Raw genomic sequence first — 18,360 nt, 5'->3', positions numbered from 1 at the left:
TCCAATCCAATTTTTTCACAAATAATTGCTAAAAATCCAAATTTTCACCAAATCTAAAATTAGTGTTTTTTCAGAATTTGTACAAAAATAAAAAAGGTAAATTATCCAACTGCCAAACCAAAATTGAAAGGCCGAGATCCAAATAAACGGTTCCTCTCTCTTCACCTTTTGCAACGCAATCGCCACCTCCGCCGCTGTTGATCAGGTATCATCATCAACGCCGCTTCTTCTTCGTTGTATTAAGAAAAATAATCAAATTGAATCAAGGCATTTATGTTAGGCTGTCAATCTGCGGTTGGAAATGTTTCAGATGTGTGATTACTGAAGCACAATTTCCCTAATTGTGTTGTTCTAACCTTTTTTGCTGCATAATTCTTCTTCCTTTCATTTTCTAATCTCTTTGTCCGAGCTAAAAAAACCACTTAAACATCGATTCAGCATATTTATCTGATGTATTTTCATATCCCCTGAATTCACCTATGCCAAATCTGGCAGAAGCTGCGAAAAAGTTGAAGATTCATAGGATCTAAGGTAGATATTTCAATCAATTGACAATAAAGTTTAGTGTTTTCATGTTTGCCTGTGATAATTGAACCCATAAACAAATCTACTTAAAGAAAACGAAATGCACCTTTTTTGTTGTTATAAATGTGATATGTGATATACATGTCATGATCACATTCATATTTTGCAATAAATTTCCTGGCAATTTCAATAATGACGAAAATATCCCTAATAAATGGTGCAAAAAGGAACTGCTATCAAAATTCAAACTACTGTTCTCAAATTTTGTTAAAGTAAAATAGTGTAGATATAGATAAATGGAGCCTATGTAGTAAAGGTATTTTAATTGACGTTTGAGATCACGACTGTTCTGTTTTCGTGTTGCATATGAAAAAAATAAATGCTTCATCTCTATATTATATATTGTTGGAGAACAGATTTGAATTCATCATATTATATGGCTACATTTTAACTTACTTATCTTGTTGCGGCTTCTGCTTTCACGTCATGAAAAAATATGCTGGGATGATTGCTGGCTAAATTTCTAAGTGGTCAAGCTGATCCTTTGTGATGTTTAACCAATTATATGAAGCCTTTTTGTTTCATTGCAGAGTGAATATAGCTTTAGAAAGATAATGGACCGGCTAACTGTGAATGCACGCCTCATGATTGTCTCTGATCTTGATCATACGATGGTGAGTCTCAGGAGTAAATATTGATATTTTATTCAGAGGGGACTGCAATAATGAGTGATGAGATACTGCAGGTTGATCATCATGATCCCGAGAATCTCTCACTTCTTAGATTCAATACCTTGTGGGAAGCAAAATACCGTAGTAACTCTTTGCTAGTTTTCTCCACCGGGAGGTCACCCACACTATACAAGGAATTGAGGAAAGAGAAGCCCATGCTAACCCCTGATATCACAATAATGTCTGTGGGAACTGAAATAACTTACGGTAATTCTATGGAACCGGATAACGGTTGGGTTGAATGTTTAAATCAGAAATGGGATAGGAATATAGTTCTTGAAGAGACCAGCAAGGTTTCAGAGCTTACTCTTCAGGTATGGTAATTCCATATTTGGCATACAAGGGGATGACACTATTTTATTTCCTAATGTTTGAGCTGGCTATACATGAGGTCACTTATTCTATGGCATGATGCAGTCTGAGACAGAGCAACGACCACACAAAGTGAGCTTTTATGTTCAGAAAGACAAGGCTGAAGATATTACAAGATCTGTTTCGACTTGCTTAAAAGAACGCGGGGTATGACTTGCAGTATAATAGTTCAAACTTTGATGGTGCCACGTCTCTATTTCGGTCTTGAATTTCATTCACATTGCCCCAAACATTTCCAGTCTGTGCTTGTTGTCAAATATACATCTACTGCAATATAGTCATTTCTTCAAGCTAGATTGTCAGTCCCTACCTCAGATTTCTTTTTTTTTTTTGGTCTCACTAGTTATAGCCTTTTCATGCTGATTTTTCAGTTGGATGTCAAAATAATATATAGTGGAGGTATGGACTTGGACATTTTGCCTCAATGTGCTGGAAAAGGGCAAGCACTTGCTTATTTGCATGATAAGTTTAAGGCTGAGGGCAAATTACCTGAAAACACACTTGTTTGTGGCGACTCTGGAAATGATGCTGATCTATATACTATCCCAGATGTACATGGTGTCATGGTTAGTATTTCACCTGAAGTTGTGAAGCAAGCTTGTGTTAGTCTGTAAAGGGAAGCTTTTCTAACTTTTTTTGAGTCTGCAGGTCAGTAATGCCCAGGAAGAATTGCTGCAGTGGCATGGTATATATGCAAAAAACAATCCTAAAATAATTCATGCAAAGGAGAGATGTGCAGCGGGTATTATAGAAGCCATCGGCCACTTCAATCTAGGTCCAAGTGTATCTCCTAGAGATGTTACAGACTTATCTGATTCTAAGTTGGAGACCTTCGATCCTGCTTATGAAGTTGTGAAGTTTTACTTGTTTTATGAGCGGTGGAGACTTGCTGAAGTTGAAAATTCGGAGCTTTATTTGGAAAATCTGAAGGCAGTTTGTGTATGTTTGGCTTTGCTTTTCAATTCTAGTTTCTAGTCCAAATGCACTGATATATATGGTATCTCTTTAATTTCTGTTTTTCTGTTGCAGTGTGAAAAGAAAACCAGTTTTATATACCTTTTCTGTTGAAGTATTCAGGATCTTAACTGCTTTATTCCTGTCACATACATTCACCAGAGATCTTTGGCTTTACATGTTCATCCAACATTTTTATTATAAATAAAACTTATGTTTCCTTTTGTTGCTTCATTAGACCAATTCTGCCACGATCACTTCATTCTTAACTTGTGTCTGACTGCTTATTTAATGTTTTCACTTTGAAGCCCTTTGCCGTAGGCTTCATCCTTAATTATGCTCTTGCAGAGTAAATCTGGGATTTTTGTTCATCCTTCTGGAATTGAAAAGCATCTCCATGAATGTGTGGATTCACTAAGAACCTCTTACGGGGATAAAAAAGGCCAGCCATTTCGTGTTTGGGTAGATCAAGTTTTACCTGTGCCGGTTGGGTCAGACTCATGGCTGGTGAAGTTTAAGAAATGGGAGCAATCAGGTGATAGTATAATCCTATTGTGTTTGTACCAAATCCTTGCTTGAAAAATGCTAGCTTTTTCTACATAGTTGTTCAGTTAGCTATACTAGATATCCGCCTTTTCCTGACCATCACTTGACCCTTTGTGTTGGAGCTTCTTGATGCAAGCTCCATGTTACTGTTGAGTGTTGTGTGGGGAAGCGAAGGGTGGTGGCATCAAACTCAACTGCATTTTCGAATAATAGTTATGGTTGACTAGGGTTGTGAATGGTACCTGGCAGAGGTTCATATTCAGGCCGAAGTTAAAGTTAAGGACATTGGGAAACTGTTAGCTTGTAATTAGCTATAATACGCATTAAAAGGCTTTATGATTTACGCATTTACTGTTCATATATTTCCAAAGCATTTTTCGCGAAGTCGGAGAATTCTATAGTTTTTGATATTGGCATATTATAGGTCTACAAATTCTTCAATGCTCATTGCTTCCATCTTCCCTCATCTCTTGCAGGGGGAGAGCGGCTATGTTGTTTGACCACTGCTTTATTAAGTTCAAAAGTAAGTCGCTAGTCTCGTGCCCAACTTTCTTGCTTTCTATATGCGTAATGGTTTGCAATACCTTCTGCAATTTGGCCTCAGGATGTGACCGTGGCTGATGGCTTAACTTGGGTGCATGTCCATCAAACATGGTTCAAGGACGCAAGCCCAGGTGGTGACGCACAGTGGTTGTTCTAGTCTCTCTCTCTCTCTCCAAATAAATGTAAAAGATATGCTACTACTCAGAGCTGTTAAGTTTTTGCTGATGTTCATGTATTCATCCAACCATGTGAGGATGGATTGACACACAATACCTTAGTTTTCTATATACATGTATTTGATATTGTTGATATACTTACACTAAATAATTACTACTTGCATCTCTTGCTTATTTCTTCTATTACTGATGGTTCACTTGTTACAACCAGCAATATAAAGATGGATAAACGTGTTATCACTACCTTTTTTATGTTTGTTACAACTAAATCCGAACAAGACGTCTGTGCTTGAATTTAGACAACTGTTTTATTTAATTTAAGTGGAAACAGCTTGGCTGCTCGAGACATGGGACTTAACAGCCCCTTTCTTGTTGCCATAACATGAAAACACTATCTAACACCCTGGTGGCCTTGAGTGCAGCTTGGCTACGTTCAAGGACTCATTCCCAGGTAACAGATCATTATTGATGCATTTAATCAGAAAATGTGCAGCTTAATCTTGGCGCTGCCCTCCACTTGATGAGTCTTCCCTGACAGAACTATGGAAGTGGTTTGCGATGTGCAACGCCTCCAACTTTCTGGTATACAGAAGAACGGCGGGGAGATGCAGATACCGAATCATCGTCAAGATTGTAAGGAGCGCCAGGGATGTAGTTGTAGACTGCAAGTGGCGTCCTGACCAAATGCGTTCCATTTTCCTCCACCCAGTAGATTGCAGTCGAGGTGATTGGCTGCTGTGAAATGGCTGGTCCAGTGACATTAACTGTGAATGTTTGGGTTTCTCCAACTGCTGAGAATTTTAGGACGGAGGGTTCAATTGTAATGTTAAACAGATGTTGTGTTGGCGCGCCGAAGAATGCTCCTATGTCGTAGATAGCAGCGTAGGTTGAGTTTGGTGCACCAACGTTGGTTACTTTTCTGGTGAAGGTGGCGGCAATCGGCTGGTTGTCTTCAACATATAGTGAGAATGAAGGGTAGTTAAGATCCCATGCTCTTCCGGGTTTTATACCGTCGCAAGTGCTGTTATCTCCTGTCACTAGCCTCAGAGTGGAACTGTTGTATCCCTGTTTGCAGAGGAAGTTGACATAGTCTGCTTCTGATGCATCGAATACAAGTCCAGGATCGACTGCAGCAGCTGGGTTGATCTGGCCCGAACCATATGCGAATTCAAGATCCTCACTTTTGGACGGGTCCATGACATAAGCTGATCATCAAGGAAAGATTGTCATCAACAAAAGTGTTCATCAACTCTTCAGACATATTTGATAGTATGAGCGCAGAGAAGGTAATTCACTCACCTGTAGTCATGAGGGCTGATTTAATGGCAGCCGGTGACCAATTGGGGTGAGCAGCTTTGACGTAGGCGGCAGCACCACTGGCATGAGGGCAAGACATGGATGTGCCAGAAATGATGTTGAAGAGTGTGCTTCTCGTGTCGCCATAGTAGATTGAGGATGGTGACAGAGGAGACCATCCAGCCAGAATGTCCACACCAGGTGCTGTGAGGTCAGGCTTGAGAATGTCTGGAGAGACGGGGCTCGGCCCTCTGGAAGAAAATGAAACAACATCGGGAGCCATGGCGTCTTTCCATGCCTCAGTGAAGAAAATGGTTGCAATGGGATTCCTGAAATGGGAAAATGTGTTACATAATCTGTTCTTGATTATGGAAGAGAGTTACGTTTAAGGTTACTCAACACTCACTCTGTGCTTCTAATGTATTCAAGAACGCTCTTCCCTTCTGAGGGGCTGATGAGTGAAGTTGGCAGAGGCCAGCTGAAGCCGACGTCGAGATTTTCAACGTTTACGTCGGACATGATGTTTCCAACACCATTAGCTAGAAGAACACCAGAACCATCCCAGATTGTGTCACAGTACACAATTTTACCAGACACTATATCAGCATTCATGGCTCCGGTTAGGCACCAGCCGGCGATTTCTGGATTGGAACCGACAGTGTAGTTGGCAGCATCTCCTCCCCATATCAGAGGGTAAGTAGTCCCATTGAGCTCAAAGGTATTGATGTTGATTCCCTTCATTTAATGAAGTTCAGTTTGTTAGCTTCAGAAGATGATTCTGTTTTTAGAAATGATTTTTTGTGCGACTTACAGTGAAGATTTGGCCATTTCCGAGTTGCATTCTGGCAACTAATTTTCTGTCAATGGTGCTGGCAGCAACAGTGAGACTCCATGGAGAATAGTTCGAAACTGACACAGGGAAAGGACCGGAATTTCCAGCTGAGTTTGATGTGAGAATTCCGTTCTTCATGGCGTGGAAGGATCCAATGGCGATACTGTCATCAAAGTAATCAAGAGGCCAGCCTGCTCCCAATGAAACGGAGATTACATCCACCCCATCTGCGATTGCATCGTCGAAGGCTTTAAGGATGTCTGCATCATCGCACCCATCCAACCAGCAGACTTTGTACACTGCAATCCGTGAATTCGGGACACCTCCTCGTGCTTTTCCTGCTGCTACACCAAAGTAGCTTGCATCGACCTCAACTCCTGCAGCAGTTGATGCTGTGTGTGTTCCGTGTCCTTCTGTGTCTCTTGGTGAAGGAACTTCTCCTTCATAGTAACCTTCGCCACTATGATAGAACTTTGCTCCGATGATCTTACTGCACTCACAAAGCCAATAGAATTTAAATTAGCCAATCCGATATATTGTAAAATAAAGAAGAGAAGGCTTACTTATTGCAAGTGAAGTTTACTCCTGTGCATGCTCCCTTCCATTTAGTTGGTGGAGAAGTGAAACCGGAGTCGTTGAAACTCGGATGCTCTGGCCAGACCCCTACAGACACATAAAACATTCATAGGATGTAATAACAAAATTGCATATCATAGGAAATGGAAACAACCAGTGAAGTAAGTTACCAGTGTCGAGGAGGCCGATGACAACATCTGATTCAGGTGCTGCTCCGAGCTTGTCTGTGGTGAGGTTCAAGAAATCCCAAGACCTCGTAGTGTGAAGCTTGTGCTTGCGGCTTGGATTGACTGAAACCACTCCTTCCATTTCTGCAAGAATCTATTGAGTTAAAACCAGTACAGTCTGAATGAATATCGTTGGTTGTTTTGTAGCTTCAGGATAGGTTTTACTCACCTGAAATTCTGGCGGCTTCCTCAGCAGTGAGCTTTGCTGCAAATCCATTGAAACTTCTTCCATAGCTGTGGACTAGTGAGTCTTTGGCTGCCGAAGCACTGAACCATGTTTCAAACAAGGATCAGTCCTCATCTATCTAAGTAGTAAGGTAGATGAAGCTATAATCTTGATTCAATAAAAAATTAGTATTCATGTTTATGTTTGGAAGCAAACCTTCCAAGCACTCTATGCAACATCCCATGATGCTTGGAAGCAACTGATAGTCCTTCTTGAGGCTTATCTCCCATGTAGACAACATGAAGCTGCATAGAGAACACTTACTTTCAGATCGAGATAAAGATCGAGAGAGATTCGTAAACTCTGGAGTTACTTACCTTTCTTTCTAGGCAGTGGCAGTTGAGCACAAGGGCTGAAAGCACCAAAGGATAGAGAAGTGAAAACAGCCCGGTTTTCGCCATCTCGAATAGGCTCCGTTGGTCCGTTGAGATGATTTTGACATTCTGAAGAGCTGAGGTTTATATAGGAATGGCTTTGATGATTGTTTCCTCCGCATGGTTTTGATAATCTTAACTGGCAATCAAATGCAGCAGCAGGCTTCCTGTCTTCTTCTGTATTTTTATAGTATTTGAAGAATTTATTGTTGAGTAGATTTTAATTTATTTGGGTTCTGTTGTTTGTTACAAACAATGTATGCATGCATTGTTGAGGATGCTTTGTTTTTCATAACTTAATCGGCGTTTACTTTTCATAATTGATAATCTATATTAGTACTTGAGTAAGATACTTCGAAATTATCCAAGGGACTTGCATGGGATATTTCGAAATTTGAATAAATCTTGATAAATAATTATTTAGCATAAATTTATCTGTTTAAGTTGCACCTCAATTGTAAATGCCCCTAAATCATTAACCAAGTCTATTATGTAGAGTATAATTTTGTTCCATTGCATTGTTGCATTTTAATCGATTAAGGATAATAATCAAAACAGGTGTTAGTATAGAAAGAGTATATGATTATTAAAACTGAAAGAATTATAGGATTTATTAGAAGAAAGAATTTCTGCAATGTTCCGTGGATTCTTTAAATTAATCCTCTAACGACTATTTTCTAAAAACAAATACCAGTGTACCTATACATATTGGAGTATATTTTGTATATTACACATAAAATTATATTTGTTGTAAAGGGTGAAGATTGGACTTGGGAGTATATATTTTGTATATTAGTAGTATATTATACATAAATTATAAGGGTGAAGATTGGACTTGGATTGGTTGGGTGCGTCAGGTCCATGCAATAGTGCAACATATGAGCGACGTTCACAAATCCAAGTAGCAAGCTACCTTGATAGATCTGCTTCCTTAAAAAATAAATTTAAAATCATGCGAGCCAATGGGCCACACATCAAATATTAAGCTGACAAGAACAGATACTACATTTGATCTTAGCCAAAAGGTTGAAAAAAAGGTACGTATGAGCTTATTAGTTCATGGATCTCTCCCTGTTATTCCACCTTTCTAAAGCCAACTTTCTTCTCATACTCCATGTGGGAAATTTTAGCCACAGATTAATCAATTTAGGGGTAACGAAACGGGTTATTCGCAGGTACACGCACCCGACGAGTCGGGTATCCGTACCCGATTTTAGCCAAAGTTGTTGTCCCAATACCTGCCCCGCGACTTACCGAGATTGTCCGATACCCGTGTTGGGTATCCCGTACCCAACCCAAAATCCTAATAAAAAATTTGAAAACCATAATCGTCAATATTCCCTAATTTACTTTATTAATATCGATGGTAAATGTTGAATAGATTGAGAATAAAAGTGAGGGGACACTCTATAGATAGTTCCAGTGAGTTTTCAATTGTATGTTCGTTGGAATATAAAAATATTTTAAAAGAATTCTTAGATTATATAAAGTTCTTCCACTGTTCCGCCTTAACAAAGGCATTTCATTTTTTTCATTTAATTTGGAAATATAATAATATAAATATTCTTCTCTACATTATTATTTCTCTTACTTTATTTTCTCTCTATTCTAACTATTTATTTTTAATCTTTCAAAATGAGTGCGTATATGGAGTATTATTTTATAACTATTTACTTTTTTTCTCCACTTTAACTATTTGAAACACCTCTAACTATTTGAAACACCTCTATTAATATAGAACGGAGGGAGCATTAAAAGATGGAATATGATGATTATTAATAATAACGGGTATTATCGGGACTAACGGGTATATCCGCGCGGGTAGTTGGTATACCCGCTACCCGCAAAACTTTAAAACACACTATCCGATTCCGCCCTGTTTCCCGTTATCGTCGGGTAGCGGGTACCCAATACCCAGCGAATAGCGGGTCGAGATGAGAATTATCCATTACCCGCTACCCATTTTGACACCCCTACATTAAACTTTATATACGGGGTAAATATATTCACATTTCTATAAAAATTAAGTAAAGAGGTGAATACTTATTTTGTGAATGCACCTTAGATTTGGATGTACTCATTATATAAAGAGTAAATGTCCTTTTTGGTCCTTAACATATAACGATTTTTTGATTTTGGTCCATAACATTATCTTTTGAATTATTTGGTCCTTAACAAATAAAAATCGATCACATTTGGTCCGAAATGGACGGAAATGGTTAAATCTAACGGTCAACGAATATTACTTGAATTTTGACCTGATTAATATTCAATTAACTATTTTTTTTATTTTTACAAATCAATTAATATTCAGCAATAGAGAGGAGAGCGGTCAATCACGACGCCGATTTCAAGTTTCTGCACGATTGCATTTCCGATCTCTTCGTGGATCGGTTGAGATTGGACATGGAGATGTTGAAATTGGGGAAATTGAATCGAATTAGCCTAGCCGCGAAATGGTGCCCCTCTCTGTATTCGTCGTTTGACAGAATCACACTGCTGTGTGAGACCATAGCGAAGAAGGTGTTTCCGGTGGCGGAGTTTCCGGCGTATGAAAGCGTGGAGGAGACGTATTATGCGTATAGAGTGAGGGATCGGCTGATGAAGGAGGTGCTTGAGCCACTACGGAAGGCGTTGCAGCTGCCGGAGGATGAACACGGCGGCGAAGTGGCGGAGCTGCAGTGGAGGAGAATGTGTGCCGGAGATTGTGTTTTGGAATCTCAGGGATTCGAGGGCGCGGTGCCGGCGAACCAGAAAGGGGTGGCGTACTGCCGTAGTTGATTGAATATTAATAAAAAAAATATTTAATTGAATATTAATCTGGTCAAAATTCAATTAATATTAGTTGACCGTTAGATTTAACCATTTCCATCCAATTCGGACCAAATGTGACCGATTTTTATTTGTTAAGAACCAAATAATTCAAAAGATAATGTTATGGACCAAAATAAAAAAATCGACATATGTTAAGGACAAAAAAGGACCTTTAATCTTATATAAATGGAATTCATAGTACTATAGTAGCCTCACGCTTTCATCATAAAAATAACAAGGCAAGCTATAAACAAACAAGTAAAACAAAACATGCAAACACTGTTTTCACATTGTTGTAAATACACATTATAATACAGAAAACATTCGAAAGTATTGAATCTATATGCCTGTTGAACAAGAAATTCTATGAATACGATGAAAATACAGGCTGCAATGTGTCAAAACCAAGATACAGAAAGCCTGCTGCATTGGATTGCCAGCTATGATCAGAAACAACCACCAAAACCATTCCTATATAAACCACAGCTCTTCAGAAGATAAAAACCATCACAACAAACCAACAGAGTATATTCGAGATGGCGAAAACCGGGCTGTTTTCACTTCTCTATCCTTTGGTGCTTTCAGCCCTTGTGCTCAACTGCCACTGCCTAGAAAGAATGGTAAGTAACTCCAAATTTTACGAATCTCTCTCGATCTTGATCTCGATCTGAAAGTAGCTGTTCTCTTTACATCCAACTTCAGGCAAAATTAATCTTGCTAGCACTAAATGCACAAGATTTTTAAAATTTATACGGTACTGTTTTTGTTTTATTTGTGGTTTTATATATATAAATAAAAAGATAAAAAGATAGAATTGTAATTAATTATCTTATGGTTATTGAATATATACTCCATAAAATAAAAATAATAGTAGAATAATCCCATTAAATCTTAGTATCCGTGGTTGTATTTATCATCCATTTAACAATTTGGAAAGTTTTCAAATTATAAAACTTTATTCCATTCCTAAAACTAAATACCATATATAGTTTAAATATCTAGAATCCTACTATATCCACATGTCACATAGTAATTAGTGGGACAGTCATCATGCCACTTGGTATGTCATGACCACCAAATTTTTACTCATAATGGGGCTTATTTTGAGTTATGTCTGATTTTGAGATGATTTAGTGGGTAAACTTTTTTGTGAACCCTTTACCAATATTTAGGAAATATTTTTTTTCCTTCAAATTCCAAGGGTTTTATCGTTTATCCTTACTCAATCATATACTCCATCTGTTCCATTTACAGAATAATGTATAATGTAGTGTCATTTTGATATGTTTCATAGTAAAGACTCATTTCTACTTTATTCTTCCTTTATTTAACTCACCAAACACGATTTTGCATTCATTAATTGTTATCTACGAAGCAATAAAATATGGAAAAAAGAGACTGAATCGAAAAACAACCAAAAATATAGAATGACGTCATATATACCTTTTCGAATTATATAGCTATCACTACAAAAAAATCGCTATTTAGTGGCGGAAAAATCCGCCACTAATTCTCATATTTCCGCCAGTAAATGAGTTAGTGGCGGATTTAGTGGCGGATTTGAACCGCGACAATATAATCGCCGCTAAAATTTCAGTGGCGGAAAATTTTCCGCCACTGCAGTTTACTGGCGGATTACCCACGGAATATGTTTCGCCAGAGAAATTCCGCCACTAAAATTTGAAAATAGTGGCGGATTTGAGGTGCCGTTGTTAGTGGCGGAATAGTATCCGCCACTGAAATTTCCGCCACTGTTCCGCCAGTAATGTATGATGCTATATAGTGGCAAATGAATCCGCCACTATATTTTTGTACAAATTTTGATTTTATTTATTTTAATATTACCAACCCTGTTAGTATAATTTTTTCAACATATCAATGGGATTATTCAAAGTAAAAGTAATAATAGATACACAACTACTCGTTAATTACTCATAACACCAAAGTTCAATAATATTGAGCATTAGTACAAATTCTAAAACTTGGTTAATAACAAAATACTCCCTCCGTTCCCTCATAGTTAAGGCGGAACTTTTCGGCACGGAGTTTAAGAAATGAATGTTGAGTGTGTTAAATAAATAGATAAAAAAGTAAGAAAGAGAAAAAGGTAGAGAGAATAAAGTAAAAAGTGAATAAAGTAGAGAGAATAAAGTAAGAGAGAGTAAAGTAAGAAAGAAGAAAAAGTTACTATAAATGGAAATGACTCAACTATGAGGGAACTTCCCGAAATGGAAAAATGACTCAACTATGAAGGAACGGAGGGAGTAACAATTTAGTGTTAGATTTATCATCTACACATCTTGTTCCTTCCTAGTAGCATGAACTTCGTCTCTTTCCTTTGCAAATCTTTGAGCAAACTTATATGCACTATTAATCCCCGTAGTATGCACAAAGCCACCTGAAACCTAGAATCCGCACGTGCAACATGAAAGATAATCTGGTAAGCTCTTACATTACAAGAGCAGCGAAAATTCATATTTAGCCTCAAACATATCAAAGGATCCCTCTATAAGATGATGATCAAACATTTAATATGGACCAGAATGGAGACAAAGTGTTGGAAGTTTTTTGCCTGTCTCACAAAAATGCTTAATCACTACTAGCATTAAACTTGAATTCTTAATCTATAAACAAATCAGATCTTGCTTTGTGCATTAACAATCATCCACAATTAAACTTTGATTTCAAGTTTTCAACACAACCTTCAATTCCAATGCTATTAGTATTATGAGAAGTGATCAACAATTAAACAACATTTGCAATGATAACTAAGAACACAGACACAGCGACGCACGCAGTCAGCAATGAACACAAAACTAACAAAACACACACATAGCAGCAGCAGCAGCAAAAGAGGTCAATTATTCCCTTCAATCACAATTATTTTTAATAATAAACAGATCCCCATCAATGAAAGACATAACATATCAACTCCATCAATGAAAGAAAACTAAATAGTACTAATAAACATATCCCCATAGCTTTGAATGCCAATTAAAACTAATTGCACACAAGAATTGACCAACTCCAACCAACCTAAACACTCTAAATGAATTATTATGCAGCTTGTCAAAAAACTAATGGGAACAAACAGAACATAGCATGCTTCCTATAGAAACACATGAAGAGGCCAACTTCAATGTTTCTATCATTAAGACATCTAACAATAACTATAATAATAATAATAAAAAAGATATTGTTCCACCAAGTAGCACCGTTAATTTTAACTTCATACCAGATGTTGTTTCTTCAAGACGATGCCCCAAACACAAATCTTTCCACTTAGCACCAACTACCTGTTCATTGAATTTGGAAGGACCAAACTTCCATCAACAACATAAATAAAATACAACACAATTTTAATTACGCAAAGCAATAATATATCCTAAACACCGAAGCAAAAATGAGTACAAATCTAGGCAGAGCACTCGGTTCATTTTTTCTAAACTGTCCTCTTCAAATCAACTTAATTTTATCAGACAAAGAGTAGTAGCGAGTGAAATGATATTCTACCATTTGAATGGAAAAGTATAAATAGTTGACATAGTACAAGAAAGAATAGAAAATCTCAAATACTCAAAGCTTACTCTAACTTCATGAACGGAGAGCAATCAACATATAATAGTAGTAGTATAATACAGAGGCATATCAACAGAGTATTTGAGCAAACAGCAGGCTGCAAAGAAACCTAGAGATGTCTTCCTAATAAGGTTGAAGATTTCTACTTCAAAATTAAAAGATAAAACGAAATCGCACCGAGGAATATAAGCAAAGTAGGATGAGCTATTCATGTGTTTTGACTGCATTATTTGACTGCATACAATGAAGCTGATGGACTAACCAGAGAGATTGGAAAGGCCGAAGAGATAGTCTATAAATCAGATGAGATTTATTCCAACTCTGCTTTCCATCTGAGCTGTTGAAACTAAACAAGGCCTGTAACATATGCTTCCATTAGTTCTAAATTGAGCTCACTTGCCAACTCTCAATGTAAATAATCATCAATCATGTATGTTTATGAAGGCTAGAAATTAATGAAGTAGAGATCTTCCATCTGGAATTCTGGATAATAGTCAAAACATTGAATAATTAGGAACGGATTGTTATTATTAATAGTTGAGAAAAGACCCAACATATCAACACTCATACAAAATAGAAGGCAAATCAGAAGATGCAACTGACCAAGAGTGTCATCGCCATAAGGGATGTTTCCTTTAACAAGGTGTTCCACAAAATAGACAGCAAGCTCTGCACCGCATGTAAACTGAATTGAGTATAGAGTTCATCAAAAGTTCCAGCTTGAGATAATATAGGAAGATTATATTATTTCATTTCTATTTTGAAAAATAATAAGGCATGGAGCTTGAGGTCTCCAAACTTGATAAAATTTAACTTAACATCTCGAAGTTTCTTATGCTACTGAATAGGTTTCAGCACAAATAATTATCACTTAGGGGGATTTACTTTTCATGATTGAATATTTTTTTCCTCATTAATAGGTTTCATTCAATCCTGCCATTTCAATGGATATGAATCCATCACAATTTGCTCAAATGATAGAAATTATAGAAGGCCTTGAGATATCCCAAAGTTCTAATAATACTATCTTAAAAGACATTGGATACTAGTCTATACTATATTATGTATAGAGCTAATCCTCAAAAGTAAACATCCTAGTATCTTGTGTTAAAACTTTAAACCATTTAGCGGATTTTACAAGGGATACACTCAACTAAATGCTACAGAACATGAAAGTACATAAAAAAAAAACACAAGTCAGATCTGTCCATTTGCTAATTGTAGGCAAGCACCTGAGTGAAAAATATCCAAGGCTTCTAAGTACCAAGGTAGTCAATTGAAAGAAATAAGATTAAGTTTTATCTAGGGAGAAAGTGTCCTGACATTGGCTATAACTATAAGTCAAAAACATAAGATTATCTCCCTAAGTTCTGGAACATCGCCACATTTGTTGTTAACCATATTATTTATTTTCCTAGTAGAAATTTGACTATCTTACCTAGAACCAAGAGATTTATACATTTGATGAGCGCCATAGAAGTTTCCTTCCTCTGCAACTTTCTTAATCTTCTCAATTGTCTGCAATTGAGAGCTAAGAAATATAAGAGCAGGAATGAACGGAACAAAGTGAACTAAGAAGACAGTTACAAGCTGATTCAGATGCGCAGCACCATGAAGTGTTGCAAAGATGAAAAAAATTGGTGGGGGAAATTACTACTCACACATTACAGTTGAAACAAAACAAAGAAATAGAAATTCATTGGAAATGTGGACAGTAATCGAATTAAGCTCAGGTTCATAGGCATTATTGGATTTGTGATTGCTTCGATGCTGCTCAAAAACCACAACCCCAATTAAGAGGCTCCCTAGCGTCGTTTTACACCTTGAATTCATTGTCCCCTCCATTTCCTCACTGCCGTTTTAAATTTCTTTAAATGCCAAAGAAAAAATTAAACTTACACGGTAGCGGTGATGTTGTCCTGGAGCGGCGACCGAGATGGAGCGGCGAATCTGGATCGGTGACGGAGCTGGAGTGGCGGATCTGGAGCGGCGACATCGGCGACGGATCTGGAGCGGCGATGTTGGCGAAGGAGCTGGAGCGGCGATGGGCTGGAGTGGCGACGGCGACGGCAGGGAGAAAATTAGCGGAAGAGTGAAGTGTGAATTGTGAATGAAAATCGTAAATCTTTAAGTGTGCCCTAGTTTAATTATGATTCATAAACCACTGGAAAATAATCCGCAGGGGCGGAAAATCCGCCACTAGATTTAAATTTATAATATTATATACCACTATATTTAATTTTTAAAGAGAAAATTATTTTTAGTGGCGGAATAAATCCGCCGCAGATATGGGTGGATTAAAATCCGCCACTGATCCGTGGGAATTCGGACTCTTTCCGCCACTAATTATCGCCGCTAATTTAGAGTTTTTTTGTAGTGTATCTTAAAAATTCAAATACAATCTACTTGGCTTAATAATCCCATTAGATCACCAAAATCGGGTGGTAGTTATTATTTAATTCTAGATATTACGATTTGATTGTATCATTTTAATATGAGCGTGTTGGTATTTAGGAATTTTGAAGAAAATATTAGAATCTTGAATTGAAAATGAGAAAGGAAGTATTGCAAATAAAATTTTAGACTTGCACAAGAAATCTCCAGAATTTGGAACTCGGTGCAATTCCTCTCTGTAGGAGTAATTATGATACTACTACTATTCATAAAAAAGTGATGTAGGCAGGAACAATCTTTGAAACGATAATCACTATCTTCATTAAACAATTACAAATCGATGCACATTTATAATAACATAACTACTATACACTATAATAAATATTGTATGTTTTGTGTCCATAATCAAAGGGTAACATAGTCGAACTCACATCACGTTAAAAAATCACACAAAAATTTGGCAAAGAAAGTGCATTAATATTATCTAAACTCGAATTCAACTTGATGAGGTAACTGGGATAGAAGTTGTTGCATATGGATCATATGAGCTTGTCCCTTAGTCGCACTCATATATTCAGTACAAGTATTTAGATCTTGATATGCATTGCAACAAAATGAAATATAGGTCATCAGTTTGATGATATCGGTCGCACACGATCCTTGAAACTTTAACATTTTGAGGCGTTGGTGTGGGCAACCAAAATCATGTGATGGTCCATAGCCATAAATTGGCCTAGATACATATTTGTGTGGGCATCTTTCATCATCTCTATAGTACATTTTAAACTGCATATATCCATATGTAAGAAATCATAAAATGAGGAAAATATTATTTGATTGAAACTTTGAATTTATGCTAAGTGTATACCAACCTTGAATGTGAACATATGAAGATGAGGACATGCCGATATTATAGATCTTACCGGCCCAAGACAATAGTGCACATATTGACGTGAAATTACAACGCACAACTCCTTTAGATTAGGCATATAAGGAAGCAATCCTTTGGTTAAAATGTTCTGCCAAATTAAGACAACCAGTGAACCATCATCAACCTTATAAATGACAAAATGTATTAACAAACAAAATAATGCTAAAATGCTGGTTTTTAAAATGGAAGGACTTGACTAAAATATCACAAAACTAAATGATTTTTCCGTGCAATATCTAACCTCAGCTTCTGAGTGTGGAATAGACAATATGAGTTTTTGGAGATGGGAAGTAAAGCAAGATACTGTTGATGCAAAATTGAATTTTAGGGTTCCAATTTCAAGACTTGCTATGGCAAGTCTTGGAGCATTCTTGAACCGTAGTTCGCCTGGTTGTGCATCGGAAACAACTTCATAAAGATGTGGAGCAGAAATTTCGATAACGGATTTCCTAAAGTTGCATTCCCATAACCGAAGAATCTCCAAATCACCGGAGACATGAACATCAGACGTGAAAGAGGATTCTGTGATATTGAGTTCCCTCAACAGGGGACTACTTTTGAGGAAATATGAGATGTCGTGACCACTCACTATCATGCCTGTGAGAGACAGAGCCTTGAGATATTTCATCGGCCTCATCTCTCGCACCAAATCGTCTAACACAACCGCGCGCCATTCACCACTACGCATAGAGTGGAAGTTTAAATCCAATTGCTCAACTTGTCTCGACTGCGCGAATTCGAGCCATTTGGTGATTGTGCTATGTCCTGATTTGTCTGCGTAAATCGAAATTGTGAACTGTTTGATGGAAGGGGATTGGTGTGATTCGAGAACCGAATTGACCATTTTGACACGGTGGCACGTCTCCGCACGCCATGAGACGCGATTGATAAAAAGTTGGTTCGGGTCATAAAAGTCGAGATTAGAAGTGTGCTTCCACGAATGGCGCCATCGGTGAGAAAGAAGGCTAGTGGCCGCAGCTTGTCTCAAGGGTAGGGAAGACAATATTGTGTATATGATCTCATCAGGCAACTCACTTATTCTGTCGCACTATATTATAAAACAACACACAACACACAATTTAGAATAGTAATAGTAATCATCAATATTGTTGAGCAACAATTAGAATCTAACCTCGCTCTTTTCCCTCTTATTGCAGTCGCTTCCATCCATCAATTTCAAGAATTGCTTATATAGAGAGATATTGAGAAAAGAAAGACTTAATTAACAGAATAGGAGTATGTGAATATCTTCAATTTATAGAAG

At 37.4% G+C, this 18,360-nt stretch overlaps 3 protein-coding genes, 1 long non-coding RNA gene and 1 other non-coding gene across 7 annotated transcripts; 1 reads left to right on the top strand and 4 right to left on the bottom strand.

Annotated features, from left to right (window-relative positions):
- The first annotated feature begins 61 nt into the window (after positions 1-61).
- Positions 62-4,030, top strand: LOC125194220 (sucrose-phosphatase 1-like). Of its 2 annotated transcripts, XM_089056093.1 has the most exons (10): positions 136-205; positions 496-531; positions 1,116-1,199; positions 1,271-1,570; positions 1,674-1,775; positions 2,000-2,194; positions 2,277-2,567; positions 2,931-3,117; positions 3,605-3,651; positions 3,733-4,030. In XM_089056093.1, exons 3-10 carry the CDS (start codon positions 1,140-1,142, stop codon positions 3,826-3,828), a joined length of 1,278 nt encoding a protein of 425 aa, XP_088912219.1. In that variant the 5' UTR covers positions 136-205; positions 496-531; positions 1,116-1,139; the 3' UTR covers positions 3,829-4,030. The 2 variants fall into 2 exon arrangements, with proteins under 2 accessions (XP_047948284.2, XP_088912219.1); XM_048092327.2 differs by lacking the exon at positions 496-531 and having other exon boundaries at positions 62-205.
- Positions 4,031-4,387: 357 nt separating this feature from the next.
- Positions 4,388-7,405, bottom strand: LOC125193223 (cucumisin-like). The gene is made up of 9 exons (XM_089056073.1): positions 7,322-7,405; positions 7,161-7,249; positions 6,948-7,045; positions 6,722-6,862; positions 6,539-6,638; positions 5,955-6,465; positions 5,550-5,878; positions 5,147-5,472; positions 4,388-5,052 (listed from the first exon to the last, which is right to left on the bottom strand). The coding sequence occupies exons 1-9, from the start codon at positions 7,403-7,405 to the stop codon at positions 4,388-4,390; spliced, it is 2,343 nt and encodes a 780-aa protein (XP_088912199.1).
- An 816-nt stretch (positions 7,406-8,221) lies between these two features.
- Positions 8,222-8,417, bottom strand: LOC125197697 (U2 spliceosomal RNA). The gene has a single exon (XR_007172224.1). It is a non-coding gene; the product is annotated as a U2 spliceosomal RNA (small nuclear RNA).
- A 3,703-nt stretch (positions 8,418-12,120) lies between these two features.
- LOC125193546 (uncharacterized) lies at positions 12,121-15,931 on the bottom strand. Of its 2 annotated transcripts, none has more exons than XR_016128675.1 (6): positions 15,671-15,931; positions 15,210-15,289; positions 14,375-14,456; positions 14,034-14,128; positions 13,428-13,488; positions 12,121-12,597 (listed from the first exon to the last, which is right to left on the bottom strand). It is a non-coding gene; the product is annotated as an uncharacterized LOC125193546 (long non-coding RNA). The 2 variants fall into 2 exon arrangements; XR_016128674.1 differs by having other exon boundaries at positions 14,375-14,440.
- A 700-nt stretch (positions 15,932-16,631) lies between these two features.
- On the bottom strand, positions 16,632-18,360 carry LOC148926989 (putative F-box protein At1g49610). Its single transcript, XM_089069717.1, has 4 exons — positions 18,229-18,360; positions 17,338-18,144; positions 17,038-17,184; positions 16,632-16,951 (listed from the first exon to the last, which is right to left on the bottom strand). Exons 1-4 carry the CDS (start codon positions 18,265-18,267, stop codon positions 16,646-16,648), a joined length of 1,299 nt encoding a protein of 432 aa, XP_088925843.1. The 5' UTR covers positions 18,268-18,360; the 3' UTR covers positions 16,632-16,645.

This window comes from Salvia hispanica, chromosome 4 (assembly GCF_029641045.1).
Source record: "Salvia hispanica isolate PSC_SH4W2 chromosome 4, Shi_PSC_v1, whole genome shotgun sequence".
In the NCBI taxonomy this organism is placed as follows: domain Eukaryota; kingdom Viridiplantae; phylum Streptophyta; class Magnoliopsida; order Lamiales; family Lamiaceae; genus Salvia; species Salvia hispanica.
The sequence above is the reverse complement of the archived record's forward strand: the minus strand, read 5'-3'. Positions and strand labels throughout refer to the sequence as shown.

Coding starts and splice junctions, on each gene's coding strand:
- LOC125193223 (XM_089056073.1), bottom strand. CDS start 7,405: ATGGCGAAAACCGGGCTGTTTTCACTTCTCTATCCTTTGGTGCTTTCA. Junction 6,466..6,538: donor GTAAACTTCACTTGCAATAA/GTAAGCCTTCTC, acceptor TTGTGAGTGCAG/TAAGATCATCGGAGCAAAGT. Junction 5,053..5,146: donor ATCAGCCCTCATGACTACAG/GTGAGTGAATTA, acceptor CTTGATGATCAG/CTTATGTCATGGACCCGTCC.
- LOC148926989 (XM_089069717.1), bottom strand. CDS start 18,267: ATGGATGGAAGCGACTGCAATAAGAGGGAAAAGAGCGAG. Junction 17,185..17,337: donor TTCCACACTCAGAAGCTGAG/GTTAGATATTGC, acceptor TTAATTTGGCAG/AACATTTTAACCAAAGGATT. Junction 16,952..17,037: donor TTCATATGTTCACATTCAAG/GTTGGTATACAC, acceptor GGATATATGCAG/TTTAAAATGTACTATAGAGA.
- LOC125194220 (XM_048092327.2), top strand. CDS start 1,140: ATGGACCGGCTAACTGTGAATGCACGCCTCATGATTGTCTCTGATCTT. Junction 1,776..1,999: donor CTTGCTTAAAAGAACGCGGG/GTATGACTTGCA, acceptor CTGATTTTTCAG/TTGGATGTCAAAATAATATA. Junction 3,118..3,604: donor TAAGAAATGGGAGCAATCAG/GTGATAGTATAA, acceptor CATCTCTTGCAG/GGGGAGAGCGGCTATGTTGT.